General features: G+C 56.4%; 1 protein-coding gene across 5 annotated transcripts in view; it reads left to right on the forward strand.

Annotated features, from left to right (window-relative positions):
• Nphp4 (nephrocystin 4) overlaps positions 1 to 24,901 on the forward strand; it is an 85,872-nt gene extending 60,971 nt beyond the window's left edge. For 3 of the 5 annotated variants that reach the window (XM_006239465.5, XM_017593435.3, XM_039110104.2), the window contains exons 17-31: positions 6,223 to 6,297; positions 6,793 to 6,953; positions 9,227 to 9,407; positions 13,485 to 13,610; positions 16,146 to 16,351; positions 17,283 to 17,509; positions 17,865 to 18,051; positions 18,707 to 18,790; positions 20,809 to 20,965; positions 21,364 to 21,449; positions 21,958 to 22,043; positions 22,806 to 22,977; positions 23,240 to 23,419; positions 23,667 to 23,810; positions 24,351 to 24,899. In XM_006239465.5, coding sequence (XP_006239527.1) covers positions 6,223 to 6,297; positions 6,793 to 6,953; positions 9,227 to 9,407; positions 13,485 to 13,610; positions 16,146 to 16,351; positions 17,283 to 17,509; positions 17,865 to 18,051; positions 18,707 to 18,790; positions 20,809 to 20,965; positions 21,364 to 21,449; positions 21,958 to 22,043; positions 22,806 to 22,977; positions 23,240 to 23,419; positions 23,667 to 23,810; positions 24,351 to 24,491 — 2,213 coding nt within the window. In that variant the 3' untranslated portion in view covers positions 24,492 to 24,899. Of the gene's footprint in view, positions 1 to 6,222; positions 6,298 to 6,792; positions 6,954 to 9,226; positions 9,408 to 13,484; positions 13,611 to 16,145; positions 16,352 to 17,282; positions 17,510 to 17,864; positions 18,052 to 18,706; positions 18,791 to 20,808; positions 20,966 to 21,363; positions 21,450 to 21,957; positions 22,044 to 22,805; positions 22,978 to 23,239; positions 23,420 to 23,666; positions 23,811 to 24,350 lie in introns of all 5 variants that reach the window. The other 2 variants (XM_039110105.2, NM_001037650.2) reach the window with 2 other exon arrangements.
• Positions 24,902 to 25,651: the final 750 nt, after the last annotated feature.

Below are 25,651 nucleotides of genomic sequence, written 5' to 3' on the forward strand. Positions count from 1 at the left end.
GCCCAGGATGTAAAGACTCCTTCTGCCAAGTCTGAGGACCTGAGTTCGTTCCCCCAGACCCACACGGTGGAAGGAGAGAACCAGTTCCTGCAGTCTGTTCTCTGACCTCCACATGTATACTGTAGCATGTGTACATACATGCAGATACGGGCATACACACACTCAAGTGTGTGGGCACACACACACACACGCACACACACACACTAATTGTAATTAAAGACAGAAACAGAAGTGGAGCCCCCCCTCCCTTTTTTTTTTCCCCCGGAGCTGGGGACCGAACCCAGGGCCTTGCGCTTGCTAGGCAAGTGCTCTACCACTGAGCTAAATCCCCAACCCCTGGAGTCCCCCTTTTATGGTGGGTGTGGCCCTCGCTCGTTGCCTGTGCTTTCTGTGCATTGTGTGAGACACGCTGTCCTAGAGCTTCCGAGGCAGTCCAGACTTGTTTCCTGTCTCATGGCAGTGGCTCACAGGGTACCCTCTGCTCCCTCCTTTCCTGGGCACTGGGGGTGAGGCCTCTGATTTTTGACGAGAGCTTTTGTGGTGTGACACCTTCGCGGCACTGGCCTGCTCTCTCGATGGCTCTGTGCCCACGGTGCATGGCCGTGTGTTTCCCTGGAGAGGACACAAGAGCCACTCAGTGGGAACATTGTCCTCCGACACGGGAGTCCCACACGCCGCTCAGGCAGAAGTGAGGATGGTCTGAAATGCAGCTTAGAGATGAGGTCAAACCTAAATCAGACCTCTCTGGTGCTAATGCCGCTTGGTTGTTAACTGGCCATCAACCCCACCTCCCCAAACTCTGTGAACGAAGACACACCTCAGTGATGAGTCAGTAAGGAAACCAAACCAGAAGTGGCTAGTTACCTTAACCAGAAGTGGCTAGTTACCTTAACCAGAAGTGGCTAGTTACCTTAACCAGAAGTGACTAGTTACCTTAACCAGAAGTGGCTAGTTACCTTAACCAGAAGTGGCTAGTTACCTTAACCAGAAGTGACTAGTTACCTTAACCAGAAGTGGCTAGTTACCTTAACCAGAAGTGACTAGTTAACTTAACCAGAAGTGACTAGTTATCTTAACCAGAACAGCAAGTAATGCCACACGAGAAGACTCAGCAAGACGGAAGCAAACTGCTGTGCAGGCTGCCACCTGTGCTGTCCCCTGGGAGGCGGAAGCATGGCGTCGGGGCGGGGGACACAGGACAAAGCTTGACGTAGCAAGCAGGTGGTCTCAGCTAGGTGGTTGGTCACCTTGGGGACCGCAGGCACAAGAGGCTCCCATTTCTTTCCAAAGTTGGAATTAATGGAGTCAGAAAGTACTATTTATAACATCTATTTATAACAAAGTAGTTATGGGAACACTCACCCCGAGAACCGGCTACACCTCTGGCTTCCGCCCCTGAAGCTTACCCTGCTGTGGTGTTAGGACCCGGATGTAACAGCAGCCCGGCACCCTGTGGCCAAGGGTGCCCAAGCGCAGCCTTTCTGCTTGCCTGAGGCCTTTCAGACTCTTAGCTTCTGCTCCCTCTGCCGCAGGCCTGGATTGAGGTGATGGGGTGGGGGTGAGGGGACAGCCCTGCCCCTCTCTCCCTTACCCTACTGTACTGATGACCAAGCCAGCTCAGTCAGTCAACAGGTTCTCCAGCGCAGGATCAAGGATCAAAAAGAAAAAAGACAATTAGACAACATTGTAGCAGGACCCCAGCCGGTTCTGATACTGAGGTGAATTTATTTTTTCCCAGTCTGCTTTTATACCATTTTAATTACATGCAAGTAATAAGGTCAGTTCCAGGTTAAGGGACAAGCAAGACAGTAAACACAAATAAACACAAATAGTCAAGGGACAAGCCAGGCAATGATCACAGTCCCGTGATCACTGTTTCTAAGGGCTCATCAGGATGACCAAGACACCTGAGCCTACCTCCATGTCCTAGCCCAAGATCCCTGCCAAGGGCGGGGAAAGCTCTCCACATCCTGAGGAGAAGAGCACAGAAGCCAAGCACGTCACTGCACACAGTGGCTCCAGACCAGCAGAGGGCAGCACTGGGCAGTTCTTGGTGGTCTCAGATCCTTGGCCTCAACTCTTCCGCTTACAGCCAGCCTGGAACGTGATACACCTCAGGCCCCGTGCGGAGGTGACCAGCGACTGAGATTGCCACAGCCAGCGAAGTTGCCTCTTAGAACTCACAGAGGGATAAGGACATTTCAGAACACAGCAAAGGCATTTCCCACACCAAAGCAACCCACGGCCAGGAGACCAGCACTGCACACAACACTAAGGAATGGGATACACAGAGAAAGAGAGAGAGAGAGTCCCAACTAAGACAGCACAGGGAGAGCCAAGTTCACGCACTGGAGTCCATGGGTCCTGACAGAAAACCATCAAAGCCCGGTGTGAACAGAAAGAGCTAAGCAGAGGAGCAGCCAGCGGACCACAGGAATTAGCAGATTCACTATATATAAACAGTCATCACGAGCAGAAAGGATGCACATGCACACTACCAGGCGTCAACATATCCCATGAAGCCGCAGCGACAGAGGAGAGCACGAACTGTCCCAAAAGACACAGAAGCAGGAGCACCCAGGTAACCCCACCCAACCACAGCTGATTTCACGTAATAATAACACGCAACACATTACCTCTGATTAAAAGATGCAGACAACGTGATCGGAATCAAAAGCAACCTGTACCTATCATCTCCAGACACCACACATCACTGGCCAAGGCAGCCACAGTCTGGCAGTCAGAGGACCGACACCGTCTGCGTAGGAAATAGAAACCCAAAGGGAGCCCGTGTGGTCAGTCTGACATCTAATGAAGTAGACATCAAGCCACCATTGGAAGAGAGAGACTTTCACACACGAATCCAGAAGACACAACAGTTGTAAATATGCACGCACCGGACTCCAGTTCCCCCAACACAAGCGCCAAGGGAGGTAAAAAGACAGACAGGGAATAGCAGGCAACCCCAGCAGCACTAACCCAACAGTCAGGCCATCCAGACTAAAATGAAGAAGCCTCAGGGTGAAACCATGCCACAGGCTTTTACAGACCCACCCCACAGAGTCCCCAGCGGCCCATGGAGCTTAGTATAAAACCCACCACATGCTAGGTCCTAAGCCAGCTCTAGTGCAGAATCACTGAAATAATGAGAGAAGACCAATCTGTACGCGTGTGCATCATGTGCATGCAGTGCCTGTGGAGGCCAGAAGAGGGCGCCAGATACCCTGTGCCTGAAGTCCTAGGCAGTTGCCAGCCACCACGTGGGTTTCAGGATCCAAACTGGGGTCATCTGAGCCCTCCAGCCCCTCTCTTTCCTCTGTTTGATCATCAATTTCTCCATTTTCTGGGCTCGCTTTGTTTTTCTTAGAGCTTCTGATTTTGTAGATGTTCAGCTGTGCTTTTCTCTGTAATTGTACTGTGGTCTCATTCACTGTTAAACTGTGCTTTCTAGAAACCCTTCTCCTCCTCCTCCTCCTTCTCCTCCTTCTCCTCTCCCCCCTCCTCTTCCTCCTCCACCTCTTCCTCCTCCTCCCTCCTCCTCCTCTCCCCTCCTCCTCTTCTTCCTTCTCCTCCTCTTCCTCCTCCTCCTCCCTCCCTCCTTCTCCTCCTCTTCTTCATCCTCCTCCTCTTCCTCCTCCTCCCTCCCTCCTTCTCCTCCTCTTCCTCCTCCTCCTCCTCCTCCTCCTCCTCCTCTTCCTCCTCCTCCTCCTCCTCCTCCTCTTCCTCCTCCTCCTCCTCCTCCTCTTCCTCCTCCTCCTCCTCCTCTTCCTCCTCCTCCTCCTCCTCCTCCTCCTCTTCTTCCTCCTCCTCCTCCTCCTCCTCTTCTTCCTCCTCCTCCTCCTCCTCTTCCTCCTCCTCCTCTTCCTCCTCCTCTTCTTCCTCCTCTTCCTCCTCCTTCTCCTTCTCCTCCTCCTCTTCCTCCTCCTCCCTCCCTCCTCCTTCTCCTCCTCCTCCTTCTCTTCCTCTTCTTCCTCCTCCTCCTTCTCCTCTTCCTCTTCTTCCTCCTCCTCATCTTCATCTTCCTTCTCTTCCTCCTCCTCCTTCCTCTTCTTCCTACATGGGATCTCAGGTAGCAAGACGATCCTTGAACTCACTGTGTATATAGCCCAGGCTGGCCTTGAACTCCTGCTCCTCCTGTTTCCACCTCCCCAGTGCTGGGACAGGCGTGTACCATCCAAATCGGCTTTCTAGAAAACCTCGTGTTCCCTTCCACAGATACTTAGGATTAAGCTGTGAACTCATTTTGATTAATCTTTTCTTAATGATTTCTAGTTTATGGCGTACTCATAGAGCTGGAGTTGTGCTTTTTTCTACTCTATGGGATGTGTCTAGGTTTTCTTTGTCATGTTTTCCGGGTGTACTCAGAGCCTGTTACCGGGTGCACTGCTTGGTGTTTCTGTGCAGGAGCCTGTGGGGTTGGGCGGACCCTGGTCTTCCCTTTGTTGTGGGCGGTTGGATCTGCCCTTGAACAGATAGTTGTAACAATTTCTTAGTGTGCGTCCCAAGCTCCCCGAGGGCCTCTGCAGTTGCTCTGCCTTACTTGGCTGGCTCCTAAGTAATGGATTTCTCTTGCCTTCCTTGTACGGGGAGTCAAACCCAGGACCTTGAACACCCCACTGCTGAGCTTCCTCCAAGCGTCCCACTCTCGCGCTCTGATTTTAGTTAGAATCTGAATGTGCGCTCTTGCTCTCTCCCCTGCTGATACCGAGACCCTCACTCTTCCCCATGCTCTCTCCCCAAGTCATTCTGAACTTTGGGGTCCGTCCGGACGGACAGAGTCTCACCTGATGGAGGTGCGGACACCTGTCCAGGGCAGGAGGCATCTGTGAAGCTCGAAGGGATGGTGGGGTTGAATGAGAGAGAAATGTGTCCATTAAGGTTTGGGCTGTATGTGGGGCTGGGTGAGGGGGCCACAGGGATCTACAGGAATAGACATGGGGTATTAAGTGGTGAGGGCTGAGAACGTGTGGAGGCTCTAACCTGCCCGGTGGACCACATACGGTGTGGCTGGTGACATCTCGGCTTCTGAGCTACACAGGTCTCTCAGAGAAGGTCCTTCTATGGCGATCCCAACGGCAAGGTCATTGGTCCTGACTGGTCAGGGGTGCAGTGGGCGGTGCCTGCAGGGTGAAGAAGTGGCCAGCTTGCCATGCGTGGCCAGCAGGTGCCACAGTAGCCTGCTGCTCTGGCTCGGTGGCAAGTCTTCCACCTTAGCACCACAGGCACGGGCCCCGTGTGTCCCGTTTCCCCATGTACCTTGTGCAAGGACTGGCACCTGGCAGGGCACAGCTAGCGATTGCTGATGGAGGTGGGAGTAGCATCGAAGGGGCCTGGCAGGTGGCGGATGTCATGGGGATGGGGCAAGGAAGCCACCTGAGAGGTGTGGGTGGGGGTAGGAGCCGGCTGTGGGTGTGGGGAGGAGCTGGCCGTGGACACAAGGGTCCAGCCTGGGACACACCGGGGTCAGGGTGTCCCAGGGACATGGGTATGCATGTGCCCAGGGGATGCTGCAGTAGATGTGGTGGGCTCCTTCTCACACTTCTCTGGGGCCACCGTTCCGCAGAGGTCTTGCTGGGGTGCATTGGGGGCTGGCACTGATGTGAAGCCCTGGCAAGCCCAGGCTTTGGAACTCACAGGGCTGCTCGAGAGCCCACGTGTGTCTGAGAGGCACAAGGAGTCAGCCAGTCTGTGAGTGTTTCCTAAACTGAGGCTGGCCAACAGCTATGTGCGGTTTGGTGGTGGCCCTGACTGGTCACCCGTGAGATGCCACAGTGGGGCATACCTGTCTTCTGCGGGACAGTTTTTACTCAGCTCCTCTTAGATCTCCTTCCTGCCTCCTCCTTTGCTTTTCTATCCCGAGAGATGACCTAAGCCAGGCCTCACCACTCTTGCCTGGGTCCACCCCAGCCACTCGCCTTCCCTTCCTCGTTTCTCAGGCCTGGGGCCTGGCACCATGGGCTGTGCCTGGTCTCACGTCCCAGACAGAAAGGGCGCCGTCTGTCTGAGGTGAGACAAGGTCTGGGTCTGTGCACCCCATGCAGCTGAAGTAGCAGAGAGGGTGTCACAGAGGGAAGGAGTGACCCCTGAGGAGCTGCACACACCCTCCCCTCTCTGGAACTGTTTACAGAAGGGGAGAAAGCACTGCTTTGAGCCTCTCTGGCATCGTCGCTGCTAGGTGCGCTTTAACTATCGGTGATCTCACGGCCAGCTTTGTCCATTCAGAATTAATGATCGCGCTTCCTCAGGAAGATGAAGGCAGAGGCCGCAGTCTGGCTACCATGTTAGTCAGCTCGATGGGTAGGTGCAACCCAGCAGGGGCATGCTCAAAATGTCTGAGTGTGTGTGTGTGTGTGTGTGTGTGTGTGTGTGTGTGTGTGTGCGTGCATGTGTGCATGCATGTACTCGCACATACACACACGTGACCCAGCCTTGACAGCACATGTAGACCGGTCTCTTCCTTAAGTTCTGCGTATAGAATAATAAACTCCTTGGCCAGCCCCATGGGACACTCTCCCCATCCATCATCCTCTGTTTTCCAAGGACTCGGTGGAATCCATAAGTCTTATTTTGGGAGCTTATTGTGCACACTGGAAAGAAGTTCGGTCCCCTGAACACGGCGCTTTGCTTTGTTAATTTGGGTACTTCATGATGTTTTTGATTAATGTGTTTATTAACTGTCATTGTGACGGAAGCAGAAATTAGTAATCATGACCAGAGCAGAAATATCTCCGCGTGTAAAGATGATAAATGGCTCTAATTACCCGCGGACTCACTCCAGCCTCCTCTGCGCAGGCTCCCCTGGCTTCCAGCTGAGGTACATGGTGGATCCCGGGTTCCTGAAGCCAGGAGAGCAGCGCTGGTTCGCCCAGTACCTGGCCGCTCAGACGCTGCAAGTCGACGTCTGGGATGGAGACTCCTTGCTCCTCATTGGGTCTGCCGGCATCCAGATGAAGGTAGCTGCCTCGAGGGATGGGCTCTTTGGTGATGTGGGACCTGTCACTATTTAGCCTGTCCCCCAATGGCAGGGTCGCCGCCCAGTAACCAACAGTGCAGTGTTCTCTGCCCTCTGAGGGGACAGTCCCCTCCACGGAGGCCGGGTTCTCCAGCCATGTACTTTCGGTGAGCTTCTCTCCCAAGATGCCTTGGCAGGCCACAGCACTTTGTCTCTTCCAAAGTGATGCCATCTACAGGCCGTGTAAAGGCAGGTACTGGTAACCTGTCCTCTGAGGTGGCCGGTACCAGCCCATCAGAGTGGGGAACGGCTGAGGTAGAGAAGATTAGCTGGTTCCTGTTGGCAGTAATGGATTTCTCTTGCCTTCCTTGTACGGGGAGTCAAACCCAGGACCTTGAACACCCCACTGCTGAGCTTCCTCCAAGCGTCCCACTCTCGCGCTCTGATTTTAGTTAGAATCTGAATGTGCGCTCTTGCTCTCTCCCCTGCTGATACCGAGACCCTCACTCTTCCCCATGCTCTCTCCCCAAGTGTTTCTGTGCTGTGAAGTAAACCCAGGGGATCAGCTGAAGGTCACCATGACAGCCCTGTGCTGGCCCCAGCTCTGTGTAATCATGGTGGACGCTGGGGTCTCTCCTAGATCCCAGGCACACCGTCTCCCAGGCTCCCCGCCTTCTCATAGCCCTCAGGCAGATGCTGGGCACCGACGAGACCCATGGATTCCAACTGCTACCCTCTGCTTCTGTGTGCCTGACCCCAAGCTGCATCCCTCCTCTCCCAGGCTGTGCCAGCCCCTGCCTCATTCCCGTAACCCCATCCTGTCTCCACTGTTCCTCCGCTATGCACCCTGCCATCCAGCATCCTTGGTGTGGGTGTGGGTCTCTCTCTCTCTCTCTCTCTCTCTCTCACACACACACACACACACACACACACACACACACACACACACCCACACGTACATGTACTGGTACACAGATCTGCATGTGCCTGCAGGTACCCTTAGCGGCCAGAAGAGGGCAGTGGATGCCCTAAAGCTACAGTTCTAGGCAGCTCTGCTGAGCTGCCCCGAGGTGCTGGGGACTGTCCTCTGGAAGAGCAGCAAATGCTCTTACATTTAAATCTAGCCCTTCTACTTACATTTTAAAATGAAAAGGCAAAGAAGAATCCAAGCTGGGTTTAAAAAGGAGTCCTCTGTGAGGCTGGAGTCGTGGGCCCTGTGCTTCTTTCAAAGGAAAGGAGAAAAGAGTTCACAGCCGCATTGATAACCACCAGCAGGGTTCTGACCCTACTGCTCACGCCCTTCGCCTCTGTTCCCTGATGTCACATCCCAAACGGTGGAGTGGGGGCTTCAGATGCGCAGGGCGCTTGGGGCCTGCAGGGCCTGCTCCTTCTGATGGGAATGAGACCCCTCCCTCTAGAGAAAGGCTTTCTCTTTGCAATCAGCCTTCCACCAGTACGGGCACCCGGCCCCTCGTTCTGTTCCCATCTCCTTGCCTCCTACAAATGTGGATGCTCCCGTATTTCTGGGTCATTCTCTGAAGGCCTCATCCCGTTTTTTGGTTACCAGGGGCTCTCGAACCACGGACATGTGTGCACTTGCGATGGCTATCAGTCATCCCTGGGCTGTCTGTCTTCACTCCCAGGGAAGGTGCTCTCATGGCTGTAGGAGAGAGTCAGGGCTTACAGAAGCTTCGACCTCGGTCTGGTTCCCTCCTCCTACATAGTAGGAGGAGGCTCTGGGGCACGTAGTGGACGAGGTCCAGGCTGGCCCGGAGCCTGCGGTTCCGTCACCAGTTCCCCAGCCTGACATGGGCTCTGGCAGAAGCCTGGGAATGACAGCTGGAGAGACAGACTCAGGAGAGCTCTGCCGTGCACCTTGGCTCATCTCCTCCCGGGGCTCTGAAGTTCTGTTCAAATCCAGAGAGGGACTTGGCCAGCCCCTGCCTTATTCTGTCACCTGTGTTTCTTCCCAGTGGAGGCCGGCTCCTACCAGGCAGCTGCCAGACCCTTGGTGCACCACAGCGCCACCCAGTGTCTATTCCGTGGTCAGCCTGGCTACACTTTGCTAAGGCTTGTGTTTCTAAGGAGCTGGCCTCTTGCCTCCTCTCCCCTTCAGTGTGGCAGGTGGCATCTCTGTCCCTGACGACGCCCTTCATGGGCCTGTCTTCCTCCTCCTCCAGGGCCCCTCTGGTGGGTCAGGATGGCTCAACAGTCTGTTGGAGGTGTCCGTGGTTAGACCCCAGCTGCTCAGCACCGCCTGTCTTCTCTCTGTAGCACCTCCTCCGCCAAGGGCGGCCAGCTGTTCAGGTCTCACATGAACTGGAGGTCGTGGCCACTGAGTACGAACAGGAAATGATGGTGGTGAGCGGCGACGTGGCGGGCTTCGGCAGCGTCAAGCCCATCGGAGTCCACACGGTCGTGAAGGGCCGGCTGCACCTGACCTTGGCCAACGTGGGTAAGAGACGCTGGCAGCTTCCCCCGGACCACTTGGTTTTTGTGCCACTTCCCCAGCACCTGTCTCCCAGCTGCATCACCAGGGGAGCGCCAATGTGGACACCGCACACTTTGTAGAAACCAACACAGTTCTAGTGAGCGTGGTTGGCCTGAGTCAGCCACCACAGCTGTGTTGGTAGCAGGCCTTTCCTGCCTGTCTTGACGGGTGCTTGGAATCACCCATCTCCTCAGGCCTATCCACCGATCTCCTTGTAACCACCCTCAAGCAGGGTGACTGTGCCAGGAAGGGTCTCATTTGGAGTCCCTGCCCCAGCACTGCCCATCGGAAGAGAACTGTCTGGAACTCCCTGTGCGGCTCAGGGATAGCAGAGGGAGGAAAACGCTTCTGTTGAGTACAGCAACATTGTGTCAAGGTAGCTCAGCAGAGGGACTGGACACAGCTCTAGGTGGTCCTCCCTGGGACTCTCTGGGCAGAGGAGTCAGGGGTAAGGCCAGGCACCCATGCTGGGGAGGTGGGTAGTAGGGGACCCTTCAGAGCTAGCAAAATGCTCGCCGGTCCTCCCTGGAGGGTAGCCCAGAGGATGGTGGGTGATTTCCCTGGTAAAATTGGAAGTGCGAGACCGGTACTGGGAGGCGGAGATCTCTGCCGTCCTATCAGGGAGTTTTCCATTCCTCAAAACCCAGTCCGGTTTCAAGTCCAGGAGTCCCGTGGGCCACACGCAGCACGTGCTGAAGCCCGGGTTTGCAGGGCGGAGGTGGGAGAGGAGCTAACGCACAGCTCATTAAGTCTGGTTGGAGGCTTCTGCCTGTGTGTTTACAAATGTAAATCCAAGGCGGCCTGGAAAACAGACAATATGGAAACAGCAAAACTCAATTAGGTTCCCGAGAAATAAATGAGGCTCCTGCCGGCGAGGAGACGCTGTTCTTCCCCCCAGAGCCCGTGCTGCCCCCCCCCCCCCCCCCCCCCCCCGAGCTGCAGGCAGGATGCACCCAGCTCCAACCCTGCCGGACCTTTTTATATTCAATTCACCGGCACACAGATGTGCGGTGACTCCAGGTTTGAAAATCTTATCTCGGAAGAAAGATGGGCCCCGTTATGTGTTATCTTAAGCTGTCTTTTTCGTACTTTGCCTGCAAGAGGGAGATAAGCCAACGGGGACGGGTGCCCGAGACAGCCGGCACAAGGGACGCTGGCACACGCTGCCAGTGAAGGTCAGAGTGCGGCACATCAGCTGGGACGCTCTCCCCGCCCCCACCCCGTCTCTTAGGTAGGGGAAGTGTTATGGCCTTCGTGTCTTTATAAGACCAATAATTCCACTTGGTGTAGTGGTCATGTTTCAGCAAACTGGAGGCTGGCCGTGGGGGCCTTTAGCATGACAGACGCAAAGCCTTTGCCTCCGCCTGGTTGCTGCATCTTGCAGCCTCCTCCACAGCGGGATGGCTGCATGGGATAACACACGTGTGGCGTAACCCACCAGCTCCCCTCTGCTGACTCACTGGCTTGCTGTTGGTCTCTCTTCCCAGACCTGTGGACTTTCTTCACTAATCCCCCGCCACACACACACACACACACACACACACTCTCTCTCTCTCTCTCTCTCTCTCTCTCTCTGTCTTTTGCCCTTCGGGATCTGAATGACCCTGCTATCTCTCAGCCAGTTGTCAAGCTGGTGAAGTAGGTGGGTGGTGCTGTGGGACAGACACCTAGAGGTGGCACGCTCTGCTCCCCCACCCACTGGGGACACTTTGGGAGCCCTGTGTGCTTAGAGGGTATTCCTACCCCTTCTGCAGATGAGCTGGGGTCTCCAGCACAACCCTCTGTCCCCACGTGGCATCGTAGCATAGCAGGTTGTACCCCCTGAGCTGTTTCTGAAAACACACTCAGAGGGAGCTCATAGCACACAGTTTATTTCTGTCGTTGGCAAACGGATCCTGTGGGAATATGGACAATGCCAGAGGGCATAGCACCAGGGCCGGCAGACCCCCTGTCCCCAGAGTGGCCATGTGTCTGGCTCACCTGACAGCCGAGGCAATCACCACCCACCCTCCCGTGATCCTGAGATCTAAGAACCATGCGCACCCACCTATGCTGCGTGGACTGCCCTCGACCTTGAAGTGGACTGCCCTCGACCTTGAGGTGTCTTCTTAGTCTTTGTCTCTTGGAGCAATGCATGTGTCTAGGCTTTTCGTAGGCCAGTGCTCACCTTGGCGGGAAGTGGATAGACCGAAGGCCTCATCTGAGATACAGCGACCAACCCTAGGGCCACCAGGCGATGGTAGTCAAGAAAGCTAGGGGGAAGCCTGAACTCCCTCCCGGCATGGGCAAGTCCCCTGCCAACACAGAGTGTGCCCACTGCCAGGTGACAGACGTGCTCCATCTTGGAGTGATTCCTTGGGTTGTGACAGAGAACTTGCCGAGACCCCACGCTGCCACCCTCTGCATTGGGTTCACGGGGGAAGGAGCAAGGTTGAGAGTTGGCTCTGAGTATGTGAGGGTAACAGGGCCTGGGTGGGGGTGGGGCAGACTCCTGATAGCAGCCAAGCTGGGGGGAAGCTGAGGCTATGTGTCTGTGGGGACATGACAGGACACCTGAGGGAGTGACAGCCAAGCCTATTGTCTCATTACCGTCCACGGAGCCAATGCCAGGGCCGGGGCGGAGGCAGGACAATGGTCAGCTCTCAGGGCACCTGTTGGAATGACTTCCTGCTGGGAAGAGATGGTGGGGGCGGGTCAGCCCTGCCCTCTGTTGCCCAGGAGGATGGCATCTAGCACTGGACACAGAATGGAGCCACATGGATAGAGTCCTCAGGCTGTGAGCAGGCAGCTTGACCCCGTATTCGTCTGCTGGCGGGTGGGCTTTGAATCACGCCCAGGAAGGTGCTGACATGGGGATTATGTGTCTGGCTCCAGCAGCTGTGAGAGAAGGGCCCGGCTCCCATGGTTTTGAGGAAAGACTGTCCCGCAGGAGAGGCAAGCAGGCAGCCAATGGGACACCAAAGACCATGTAAAGATGACTGGAACACGAGTTCTCTGGTGGAAGAAACCTTGAGTGCTCTGCTCTAGGGAGCCATCTCCTGGAGTCAGCCTTCCTTTTGTTACAGACTCTGCCATCTCCAGTCTTTCTGGAGGGATAGATGGTCCGCTTGGCCCTGACACATCTGCTCACCTGTAGTTCAGAGTCTGAAATCAAGGCTGCTGTTCTCTGGGTGTGGGGCTACATGTCCTCAACTACTTCTAGACCAGCTAGACCCCACAGAGGGTGGAGGCCCAGTCCCCTCAGCCCACAGACACTCAGGAGAGAAGGTGTGACTCACCTGGAGGGCTGCCGGTTCTCGGGTGCTTCTAGAACAGAAGCATCCTCTCCCGCCCCTGGGCCAGAAGGACAGGGGAACATCGGAAAGGCAGACAGCCTGGGAAGGGGTTCCTGCTGCTACCAGTCCTGGGGGCAACCGGGTTATCACACCAGCATCTGCTCCGCCCTTCCCTGCTGAGGTCGGTATATGTGCAGCACAGGTGTGCTTTGGATGTGGCCTCTGGGATGCGATTCATTAGCTGCACTCTGCCTCACCCCAAGTGAGCAATCCCTGCGGAGTTATGGGTCTGAGCTCAGAGAGCGTGGCCTCAGTGTCACCTCGGCCGGGCAGCATGGCCAAGTCTTTTCTGGGAACCCATGTGTTCTGAGGCCACTGTTGCTCTGCAGAGGTCTCTCCATACGGATTCCCCTCTGCCTCCGGGTAAGCCTGCAGGTGGAGAGACCTACCCTATACAGCCTCAGCTCTCCCAAAATGAGCTTAGAGATGGCGGCTTCCTTCAGAGTTGTCTGGAGACCAGAAGTAGGAACTGTGTGTGATCAGAGCCCCCTCCCAGACAGGAGGATCCAAGCATGGAGAAGACCAGACTGCAAAGACCGCCCATCTGCCCACAGTTCCTCTTAGGATGCATTCAGTGTGCAGTAGCAGGCACAGGCACGCTAGTGTGTCTGAGAGCATAGAGGCATCTGCAGACTGAGCTCCATACAGGAGAGCTGATGCCGGTCCCCACGTCGGGCCCTGTCTTACGAGGGTGCTTTTCCATTAGGTCACGAGTGTGAACCGAGAGCAAGAGGTTCCAACGCGCTGCCACCATCCAGGTCCCGGGTCATCTCAAATAATGGAGCCAGCTTCTTCTCTGGGGGAAGCCTCCTCATACCAGGAGGCCCCAAGCGTGAGTTGGGACTCTGGCCCCGTGCTGGGTGGCAGTTCAGTGAGGTGGCACTGAGTGGGTAAGGGTCCAATGAGGTAGAAGTGTGTGTGTGCATGCATGCATATGTATGCGTGCATGCGTGTGTGTGTGTGTGTGTGTGTGTGTGTGTGTGTTGTCTAGAGGTCAGCATTGAGTGTCTTTAGCTTTCCACCCTAGTTTTTGAGGCAGGGTCTCACTGAGCCTAGAGCCCACCAGCCGGCTAGCCCACCTAGCCAGTGAACAGTGAGCTCCTGGGACCCTCTCCCCTCCACCTCCTGTTCTGGGATCACAGGCATAGGCTGCCATGCCTGCCTTCCTACCTGCACGCACAGGGCCTCGAATCTGTACAGTGAATGTCTTCTCCACCGAGCCAACTCTGCAGCCCTGTCGCTGATTCTTAGAGGCAAATTGGAAACTCCTCACTGCCTCCCAACCATTTTTGGGGCTAGGGAATAGGAGACTTGAGTCCAGATGGGAAGGAAAGACAGAAGTTTGAGGAGACTATTGTCCAGGCGGGTCCCCGGGGTCTTTCTGCTCCCTTAACTGTGAAGGCCCATGGGCCGGAAGGTTGGAGCTTCCGTGACTTGAAGGGAAAGGCAGGCATGTTCTTTGATTCGCTCTTCCCTCAGATGTTGCAGCTGTGACCCCCCCAGAGCTTGCTTACGTGGGTGTTCCTGGGGCCGTGGCCCGTGATTTTTTTTAAAAGGATTTTGATGCATCCATTTCTTTTTTTTAAATTAATTTATATATATATATATTTATGTACGTGAGTACACTGTAGCTGTCCTCAGACACACCAGAAGAGGGCACTGAATCCCATTACAGATGATTGTGAGCCCCCGTGTGGTTGCTGGGAATTGAACTCAGGACCTCTGGAAGAGCAGCCAGTGCTCTTAACCACGGAGCCATCTCTCCAGCCCCGTGGCCCGTGTCTTGAGAAGAGGATGTCAGAACCCCGGCTCGGAGCGGGACGAATCCTCTAGACTCCATGTCACAGTCCCCCGAGGATCTTACCCACCTGATACTACAGCCAGAACTGTACTTTCTCCCACAAAAAGAGGCTGTGGGCTTGTCAGGGGCTAAGAGGGACCCATGAACCGTCTGTTTCCAGTCTGCCCTAGGCTAGCTTCTTGCTGTAATCCTCAGTGAAGGCCAAGGAGGTTTATGTGATGAGGCTGAGGTGCGAGGTTGGATCTCGGTTCCCTACTTGGGGTCACTTGGGGGGGGCGTTCTCTCTCAGTCCCTCTGACCAGCACAGGAAATGGCCACAGGTGAAGCCCACTGAGAGAAGGAGAGCCCTGCAGTCAGGGGCTGTGTGGTCTCTGTGATGGGCAGCCCAAACAGAGAGGTCTCCCAGAGCCTTCTTGTGTCCCAGGAAGTGTGGCCCCACAGACCCCTCCAGAACCTCATTTCTGGCTGCTTTGGAAGCAGGGAACACATCTGTTGGGGGTGAACCAGCTGCCTCGTGGTTTGGCTGCCACCCCTTCCTCCCACCCCCACCTGTGTTTCTCCTGGGCCGCAGCAGCAGACCGCTCAGACTGAGCGTCCCTCCGCACACCTGCGCTCTGACAAAGTGTGTGTTCAGGCCGTCACTTAAAACGCCTAAGCCAACTTGTAGCATGGGGGGGGAGGGGAAAGCAGTTGAATGGATTTGAAATAGAATGGTGGAGAGAAGCCTGGAAACAGACTACCATGCTGTGTGCCATGCCGAGCACTGTAGCGGGAGGCCGGCTCCGTGTGGTGACAGGCCCAGGGAAGCTCCGATAGTCTTGGTTTCTGACGGTTTTGACGGAGCTGTTACCTGGAAGGTGGGGGAGAACCCAGGTCTCAAGGAAGCACCCTTCTTCCACCTGCCCGGCTTGGATTCTTACTGTGTCGGCCAGCGACACGGTCTTATCACCAAGTACCGTTCCACCGGCACCAACCGCCCCAGCTCCTCATGGGAAGGGGACACAGGCCGTGTTTGCCCCGCCGTCTGCCGTCTGTGGCCAGTTCAGCTCCTGCTCATCACGAGTCCAAGACTCGATCCTTTGCCCACAGGAGGTTGCCAGGGCATAGGCAGCCAAGGGCAGCTGAGAACAGTGCTGGAACCGGGGTGCCTCTGTGAACCCTGCTTCTGATATGAATCTGGGGAGTGTGCTTTCACTCACAGGCAGGACTGAGGAGACAGTGCAGATACACCGGAAGGGCAGGCAGGCAGGCAGGCCTCTGCAGCAGTGACCCCCACCCCAGCCCTGCGTACCCAAGGAGGCCACAGTTCAAGAGAGGTTGTGATCTTGCAAGTGTAAACCCAAGCATCTGGCTCTTCTCTCAGAGAACCATCAACTGGTGTTAACTAAAGACTAGGGCCAGAGGTCTTATGTGTGAAGGGCTATGAAAGGGGGGCTGTTGTGAGGGACCAGGCCCCGAGACTGCTTCTTATCATAGAACGACACAGCAGATCCACTGCGGGACCAGCCAGTGCCTTGCTGGAACTCTGCACACTCACCTCGGACTCCCCCTCTGTCCTTCCCACAGGAAAGCGTGTGGTTCAAGCCCAGAAGCTGGCTGATGTGGACAGTGAGCTGGCCGCCATGCTGCTGACCCACACTCGAGCTGGCCAGGGGCCCCAGGCTGTGGGCCAGGAGGCAGACGCTGTGCACAGGCGCAAGCTGGAAAGGATGCGGCTGGTGCGCCTGCAGGAGGCCGGAGGGGACTCTGACAGTCGCAGGATCAGCGTGCTGGTGAGGGAGGGGCTTCCTCAGACCCGCCATCTTTCTCCAAGGTTCTCTCACCTCCCCCTTACACCCTGTTTGCAGGAGAGGAGAGACGTGGACTTGCGGGCCAACGGGGAAAATTCCTGGTTGCAATTCTTAGGAGAGCTTTTGCTAAAAGGCATCCCACACTCGGGGGCCGAGCTTCTGTGTCATTACTTCAAATGAGTCTAAGTCCAAAGTTCTTTTAGGCACCAGCCAGCCCTCTGCCTTCTCAGCCTCCTCCTTAGCTTGGATCCGAAGGACTCGGGGTGCACCTGTCCCCAGGGAACCCCCAGCACGGGGTCAGCAACTCCTGCAGACTGCCTCCATGTTACAGGGCAAGCTGGAGAACACATCCGTGTTGTAGCACGCTGTACTGCTAGGGCGCGAGGCGGGAGGCAGGAGGGTGCGAGGCAGGAGGATGCCAGGCAGGAGAGCATGAGGCAGGAGGGTGCGAGGCGGGAGGCAGATAAGCCCCACTGAGGCTGGTTGTTAGATGTGGACCCAGCCCGAGGTCAGTGGGAGACTGAGCTGCCCCCCCCCCCCCCCCGCCTTACACCTCGGCTCTTGTGGACTCTGGTCCCAGACAGGCTCTCTGCACCAAGCGTGCCGGGCACCTGCTGGGCAATGTGGTTCTTTTTTATTTGATGTCGCTGTTCACATGTCTCCTCTGCTATACCTGGTGTCCTTCCCTGATGGTTAAAGGGGTCTCTTAGGAGCATGTGGGCTCTCCCAGCAAGCTGGGATGTGGTGCTCCGTTCTGTCGGGATGAACATTGAGATCCCTGAGCATGGGAGACAGACAGTCCTTCCAAACCACTTGTCGGAAGAAGGGGAAGGAATCAGGTACCTCAGGAGAATGGGAGCCAGAAAAGCAAAGACTCAGGGAGGACTCAGATGTGGCCCCTCGTGTTCGACAGGCCCGACACAGTGTCCGTGCACAGCACTCACGGGACCTGCAGGTCATCGACGCCTACCGGGAACGGACCAAGGCTGAGAACATTGCCAGCGTGTTGAGCCAGGCCATCACCACACACCACACACTGTATGCCACGCTGGGCACGGCTGAGTTCTTCGAGTTTGCACTTAAAAACCCACACAACACTCAGCACACGGTGGCCATCGAGATTGACAGCCCTGAGCTCAGGTAAGGGCTGCCATCTGACCAGCTGTGTGTTTGTGTGTGACCCAGCTAGCTCTGTGTGTGTGTGTGTGTGTGTGTGTGTGTGTGTGTGTGTGTGTGTGAGAGAGAGAGAGAGAGACTCAGCCAGCTGTGTGTGACCTAGCCATCCCCCCCCCTGTGTGTGTGTGTGTGTGTGTGTGTGTGTGAGAGAGAGAGAGAGAGACTCAGCCAGCTGTGTGTGTGTGTGTGTACTCTGGGCTGATGTGCTTCTGGCATGGAGGCCAGGCTGGTTGGCCTCTGTCCCCTCATCTGAGGGTCTCTGGACGGTGGGGGCATCTCCTTTACATAACACAGTCCTCACATTGTCCCTGTCCCCTAGCATCATCCTGGACAGCCAGGAGTGGAGGTACTTCAAGGAGGCCACTGGCCTGCTCACACCCCTGGAGGAGGACATGTTCCACCTGCGTGGGAGCCTGGCACCCCAGCTCTACCTGCGGCCCCGGGAGACTGCCCACATCCCCTTCAAGTTCCAGAACTTCTCTGTGGGCCCACCTGCTCCGACACAGGTGTGATGCGAGACAGGTGTGATGCGAGACAGGTGTGATGTGAGACAGGTGTGATGTGAGACAGGTGCGATGCAACACAGGTGTGATGCGACACCCAGACACACAGGGAAGTGCAGTTCAGCGCTGTCCAGGTGGCAAAGGGTCTTGAAGAGCAGCTCTGCATTTGCAGATCTCTGTTCCCTGTGTCTGTGCCAGCCCTGGCTGGTGCCTGCTCCGCTCAGCGTGCTCTCCCCACCAGGCCTGTGTGCAGCAGCCCGGATCCTTCTCTCTCCTGGTGGGTGTCGGGGGAGGCCGCACCTGCCGCCATCCCCACAGTCGGCCCCTTCCCCTGCAGCATGTGCTCCTCTGCACAGAGCAGCAGAGGTGTTGGGAAGGCGAATACCAATCGCGTATGAGCGTGAGAGGGAGGCACACATTGAAGCTCTGACCTCTGCAACAGTTGGTCCCACAGGGTCACAGTTGCAGCTGGCTCTGTGAACAGGCCACAGGGCAGCGACTGGGTGGGTCTGGTGGGCGAGGCTGTAGGCTTGGCCGCAGCGAGAGCCCCATGAGACCACAACAGGGATGCTCTGGAACTCGTGGCCCGAGCTGGCCCAAGTCCTGATTGTCAACCCATTCGCCTTGACCTTCCCTTGTGCTTCTCTGTGTCTCACAGGCCCCTGCGGAGGTGATCTCAGAGAAGGATGCAGAGTCTGGACCCCATTGGAAGTGCAGTGCCATGCCTACCAAACACGCCAAGGTAGGGTGGCTCAAGATCTCCTCACTTTCAGTGTCAGTGCAAGTCAGGCCTCTGAGTACTCTAAGCCAAGCATACGGTGTTTGCTGCTAGACCTGTGGTCCTCACTCCACATCCTCTCTCCCTCCTGGGTGGAATTAGACTGGGATAAGATGTAGCAGGGACCAGGAGGCCTCAACCATGCCCAGGCAGTGGCTCAGCCCATGACAGGGTCCAGCATGGATGGATTACTCTGGCATCTTCTATGTAGCCTTGGCTCTGTGCACAGGAAGCTGGCGGTCCTAGTGGCTGCTGGCTACCACCCCTTAAACAGGGCTGTCATAGCACGTGGCCACTGGGCAGCGTTCTGAACGGGTGGTGTACCTGTGTGTGTGCATGTGTCTGTGTGCACGTGTGATACATGGATGGATGGATAGATGACTGGATGGGTCATGGACAGACGGATAGATAGGAAGGAAGGATGAGGGGCTCTTCCTAGAAACAAGCCTTTAGTTACTTTCCTTCAGCAGCCTACCGAGAGGATGCACTTCGGAAGATCAGAGATCTTGCTACCCCCTCTTGCAGTAAATGCCTTTTGCGGAACTTTGGTCTCCCTCCCTCCTCCCAAAGACCTTGCTTCAGGGCAGCCTGGACTGAGTAGCCCGAAGGCTGCCCTGTTCATGAGTCTCACTATGGTGCAGCCCTTGCACTGTTCCCGCCAGGCTGTGAGAACATGCATCTGATTTGCTGGTAGAGCCTCGGCTTCGCCTGTGTGGAGGAGTGCACGCACCGTCCTGTGTTGCAGATACTCTCTGAGTTAGTACCGTCGCTGATCCCCTGCCTGGGGTCCTTCTGCTCAGACAAGAAGACCCTCTCCAGATACTCATTTCTGCAGTCTCCCCTTTGCTGTCTGTTAGGGCGGCGGCAGCAGCAGGAGCAGGAACAGGCAGCAATACCCCCTGTGCCTACAGCTCTCACCAGGTCTCTGGTAGCCGGACATTTAGCTCAAGTGCTAGTTCCGTGTAAGCCAAGGATGTCAGGATGGCAGCCATTATTCCAGTCCTGGGACTGGAGTACCCAAGACCTGGGCCCCAGAGACTTGGTAGTTTCTGGAACTCTCCCAGCAGCCAGGAGCCACAGTTTGCCTCTGGCTCTGCCTAGCCTTCTCATCCCTCATCCCACATCCACTGTTCCTTCTTGTCCCTGCCGTGACCACGCTGAACTGCTCAGCCGCCTCTCCCTGTTATGGCTACCGTCATAGTTGTCACCGTTCGTGAAGCAGCTGCTGCCTGTGACCCTGCTGCAGTGGCCGGTGCCTGTGTCAAGGCTGTCCGTCTTGCAGCCATCTTGTGTTGTCTTGTGCTGCTGCTTGCCCGGCTGTCCTGCCAGACTCTGGCCTCCGCCTCTTCAGCTGCCAGTAGCTGGCCGGTCTGCTGCCTCTGCAGCTCACAAGCTTCTTCTCAGTGTGTTGTGTGTGTCACGTGTGTGTTGTATGCCTGTGTCTCTGCGTGTTTGTGCTGTGTGTTTCCATAATGACAAAGGCCACCCGTTACACCACCCATCCATCAGTTCTGTATAGCTGAGAGCTTGGTAACTACTTGGACAGAGGGAAGCTCCTATGCCCAGACCCCTTTGGTTTTGACAGCGCCTCCTTTGCCAAGGGCCCAAAGTGCTCTGTCCCTAAACATAGTACCCGCAACCTGGAGAGGTTAAGGGTGAGTCCCCTCTGCAGAGTTCCCGCACATACATCCCAGCCCGTGGAAATGAGACTGGAGTAGCTCTTGGCACTGGGTGGCCAGCTGGTCCCCTGGCGTTTCAGGGATGTGCCTGGCATAAGCTCTGGGACTGGTGGCGTTGTCTGGAGTGAGCCCCAAACTGGGCGCTACCCAGGGTCCAGCCTGCTGGTTCCCTCAGCTGCACACTCGCACACTCACAGGGCCATTTCCGGCGGTGTCTGTGTTTTCCCTCTCACTCTGTTGGTGACTGAGATCCTCATGCCATCCAGAGTGACCCACGAGGCCACCGTACACCTGTCCCCACAGGTCCTTTTCCGGGTGGAGACCGGCCAGCTCATTGCTGTGCTCTGCCTGACCGTGGAGCCCCAGCCCCACGTGGTGGACCAGGTTTTCCGTTTCTACCACCCAGAACTCACCTTCCTGAAGAAGGCCATCCGCCTGCCGCCCTGGCACACGCTTCCAGGCAAGCCCCACACGGCCCCATGGTGGCCATCCGGCAGGTTCAGCTAGTTGGGGGAGGCATCTGTCTCTCTGTGGTGGCAAGTGGGGGGCACCCTCTAAGTTCTGACCTGCACTTCGGGTTTGAAGGAGACGCTTTCAGCTTTCTCTGCCGAGATAAGGCACAGGTCTCTCCCCTTCAGGCATGAGGGTGTGTGTGTGTGTGGGGGGGGGCTGCTGGTGTGGGGGAGGGGCTGCTGGTGTTGATTCTTTGCTTGACCTTGGCTACACCCTCTGATCGGCAGCCTGACCAGAGGCAGGGGAGTGTGCTGGGTCACAGTGGCAGCGTCTGCATTCCCAGTCACTAATTGTGCATGCGCACTCTGGGGTAAGTGGCAGGGTTATCCCTTTCTCCACTTCCAGGTGCTCCCGTGGGGATGCCTGGCGAGGACCCCCCAGTCCACGTTCGATGCAGCGACCCGAATGTCATCTGCGAGGCCCAGAACGTGGTATGTCATGCATTTTAGCCCCACCTTGAGCAGATCCTTAGGGGAGCCCCTCCCACCTTCCCCGAATCCTCCCCTCAGGCTCAAGCTGGGGTTCCATATGCAGGGGGGAGGGCTGTCCTCACATCCTGAGGGGGCTTCGTGGAGGAGCTTCTGTGTTTTCTGCTAGCAGAGCGGTCTACGTTCCTTGAGTCTCTCAGCCTGAGTTTTGAGAAGAGGCTCGAGGAGAAGTGAGCTGAGCCTGGTAATTGAGGCACTTACTAATTGCCGGTGCGCAGAGGCTGAGGGCACTAATTGTATTATGACTGCTTAGGAAGTTAGACAGAGTCTGCGGGATGTAATTATTGAAATCAATATAAGATCAAGAAGCTGTGATCTTCTTAAGCAGGGAGGAAAACGGTTAAGACATTGTGTGTGGGGAGGGGCTGCGCACACCTGCCTTGCCTCACCCAGCAGAGGACCCAGCGGTGGTGGGTGGGAACCAACGGGTGCCTCCTGCTGTCCTCGCCAGGGCCTTGGTGAGCCGAGGGACGTGTTCCTTAAGGTGGCCAGCGGTCCAAGCCCGGAGATCAAAGACTTCTTTGTCGTCATCTATGCGTAAGCACAAACCCTGGGACCAGGGGAAGTGGCCAGAGAAATGGGCAGTCCAGGCTGGGTGTCAAGGGACCTGACCTGACTCTCCCAGTGTCCTGAAGCTCTGTGAGGAAAGTGCTGACTCAGGCCCGGCTCAGAGGCTGACCAGGGGCCTTACTGATTGCATGTTCTATCCCAGAATAGCACAGTAGCCCAAAGAGATGGCCACAGTGAATGCCCTCCAAGAAAGGGACAGTGCAGCTTTCTGGCCCAGAGCCAGCCCAAGTGGATTTTCCCTGAACCCTGAGAGCAGCTGGGGCTCAGCCCCATTGTCCGTGGCTGAAGCTGGTCAAGCCACGCCTCTCACCCATCTAAGCAGTTCCAGTTGGAGCCCACCGCGGGTTCTTTAGAACTGGGGCAGCCTAGGATGCCTGCTGTATTCAGGGGTGAGGAGCTGTGCACCATGGATCCCCCATAAATGATTCTATGTGGCTCCTTGTAGCAGCCAGTGAACACGTGCCACCCTGTCCCATTTCATGGCATTTTACCATGGAACCTCATGGCTGACATTTGATGTCAAGCCTGTGGGCCAGAGAATAGCCCCAGGTTAGCACAGGGCGGCCAGCCCCCAGCCTGTACCACAGCTCCCATCCATTCCCTCTGCTCTCTGCAGCTCTGCCCATGGCTACTTGGCTCCTAGCCCTCCCGCAGTCCTCCCTGGTGAGACTGTTTCCCCGTTGATGTCTGTCTGCTAAAGATGCGTGGCTGGCCCCCTGTCATTTGCAGGGATCGCTGGCTGGCGGTGCCCGTGCAGACATGGCAGGTCTGCCTCCACTCCCTGCAGCGCGTGGATGTCTCCTGTGTCGCAGGGCAGATGACCCGTCTGTCCCTCGTCCTACGGGGGACGCAGACCGTTAGGAAAGTGAGAGCTTTCACCTCCCACCCTCAGGAGCTGAAGGTAAGGCCCTTCTTGGAGGTGGGGTCGTGGGGACCCTTTGCCACTCCTTACCTGGCGTGCAGAGGCAGGGGAAGAGTGGGCCAAGGCACAGCTCCTCCCCACTGAGCTACCTGTTCTGAAAACTGCCTCTCGATGGGTGTGGTGTTGAGGATGAGGGACCAGGACACACCCTAAAGGCTTTTGGGTTTAGTCAAAGGTGGCTGTCAGGAACTGCATCACCACAGGTGCAGGCCATGTCCTGACCCCTCCCTTGTCCTTGAAGACAGACCCCGCTGGTGTCTTTGTGTTACCACCTCACGGGGTGCAGGACCTGCATGTGGGCGTGAGGCCAAGGAGGGCGGGCAGCCGCTTCATCCATCTCAACCTGGTGGACGTCGACTACCACCAGCTGGTCGCGTCGTGGCTCGTGTGCCTGTCCTGCCGCCAGCCCCTCATTTCCAAGGTCTGTAGGCACTGGGGCCAGGTTGGGGGCAAAGGCATCACAGAACCTCTGTTGTGCCTCGAGGGTTAGCATTACCAGCTACCCAGGTCCAGTGCTCTGTGAGGCTGAGTGGGATGGCTCTGGAAGGCTGGTCTGTCTTATCTCCGTGGATATCCCAGGATCTGGGGCCAGGAGGAGCAGCTGCAGCGCCAGGGAAGTACTCAGGTCCAACCAGTGGCCACTGTGTCTCTGTTCCACCCCTCCCCAGGCCTTCGAGATCACCATGGCAGCAGGCGAAGGGAAGGGTGCCAACAAGCGGATCACCTACACCAACCCCTACCCTTCTCGGAGGACCTACCGTCTGCACAGTGACCGGCCAGACCTGCTGCATTTCAAGGAGGACTCCTTCCAGGTGCTGCCTCCAGGGCCTGTGGGTGTGGCTAGTGGGCGTGACCTATGGGTGTGGCAGGGGAATAGTACTCAGGCTCCCAGCTGGCAGGCTTTGGAAAGTTGGGGTCACTTAGACCCCCTGGGAAGTGCTTCCGGTGGCCAGTGACACCTCCTGGCCCTTCTGTCCTCCACTGGAAGACCCTGACCTCCAGTGTCACCATAGGCAGGCAGGTTTCCTGAGGGAACATGACTCAACCATGAGGGTGTAAGTGGGTAGCGGGAGCGTGAGGCTGTCTGTTAGTGGGTTGAGGGACCCCCACATTCCTTTGCAGAGTGGTGCCTGGGAAAGGGGACACCACCGGCTCTCTATGCAGCCCTGAGTGAGCGCATCGAGCAGCAGCAGCCTTGGGCCTGCACATGCCTGCCTGGCCCTCGCAGCCTCCCTCAGTCCCTGGTGCCCTAGGTGGAGTGTCTCACCCACCTGACCTGCCTGCCTCAGTTCTCGAAGCTTCTGCAGAATTGCGGAAGCCGAGGAAATGCAGAAACTCCTGTTCTCTCTCAGGTGGCCGGAGGGGAGACCTACACCATCGGGCTGCGGTTCTTGCCGAGTGGCAGCGCCGGGCAGGAGGAGATCCTGATCTACATCAATGACCAGGACGACAAGAATGAAGAGACATTCTGTGTGAAGGTCCTCTACCAGTGAGGGGATGGCTGTGAGGCCAGCGCCCCTTCCAGAGTGCCCCTCCCTGCAGACATCACTGTGACTCCAGGACTGGTCTGCGTAGCCCATGGAGCTGACTGAGTGCAGGGAGACAAAGGCTACCCTCGCCATGGTGTAGCATAATCCCATGAGCGAATGTGACCTCCGGGGTCACGGCAGTGGCTCACTCTGCCTATGGCACTCACAAGGTTGTGTCACACCCCATGACTCTCAGGCTGTCACCGTCTAGAACAAACTGTTTTATAAATCATTTCCAATGACAAAATTATGTTTTTCTTTCTAGATTTTTAAAAAATGAACACAATATATTTTCATTTGCTATGTATTTTATACTGGAATTCCCTTGTATATATATTTTTTAAGTTATTGAATGAAGCACCTCACTTCGGCTGTTGAGTCTCTTCTGATGTTTTCTGGGGCTCCTCCTGCTGGAGTGAGGGGGTGTGGGGCCTGCAGCTCCCAGTCCTGCCTGAGGTGGGGGGACCTTCTGCCCTCCGGCTGCGATGCTGCACCTGAGGCGGGAGCTGTGGCTCTCTTGCTGGGAGAGAAGGAAGCCAATGTCTGCCAGGGCCCACTCCCCTCTCCTTAGGCCCAGCTGATGTCCATTTCACCTTCACAGCGCACTGTGTTTTCTGGCCAACAGGCCACAGTGTCCACTCTGTAGACGCTTGTAAGTTGTCTCCACCAAAGAGGCTCTTAGAGTCCCGAGAAGCCACCTGCCATTTCCCCGAAGCCCGACCAGCCCAGTACAGCCCTTGGCGTGCCCACGACGAGTCTGAGGCTGCATGGTTTCCAGTCTGACCACAGGCTTGAGCTGTCTTAAGAGGGTCAATGTTTGTAAAGTTTCCTGTCTTGGACTGTCTCCTTCTGAGCCACCTACATGGCCTTGGGAGGTCATGGTACCCCTTTCCTTCCACAATGTGTCCATCCCTCTCTGATTTCCACTATGCCAGGGCCTATAGGGGACTGCCCTCAGCTCAGGGGGTAGAGAAGGACTTGAGTCTAGATTAGGGCAGCACTCGCATCTATGGCTAGATAATCCTGTCTTGTTTCCCCCATTCTCCAGGGAAGGTGGCCAAGATCATCATCTTCTCTTGGTGTGGAGAGCATCAGCCAGAGCCCTGCCGTGGGCATGGTTAAGT

The sequence above is a fragment of the Rattus norvegicus genome, chromosome 5, assembly GCF_036323735.1.
Source record: "Rattus norvegicus strain BN/NHsdMcwi chromosome 5, GRCr8, whole genome shotgun sequence".
NCBI classification, from domain to species: domain Eukaryota; kingdom Metazoa; phylum Chordata; class Mammalia; order Rodentia; family Muridae; genus Rattus; species Rattus norvegicus.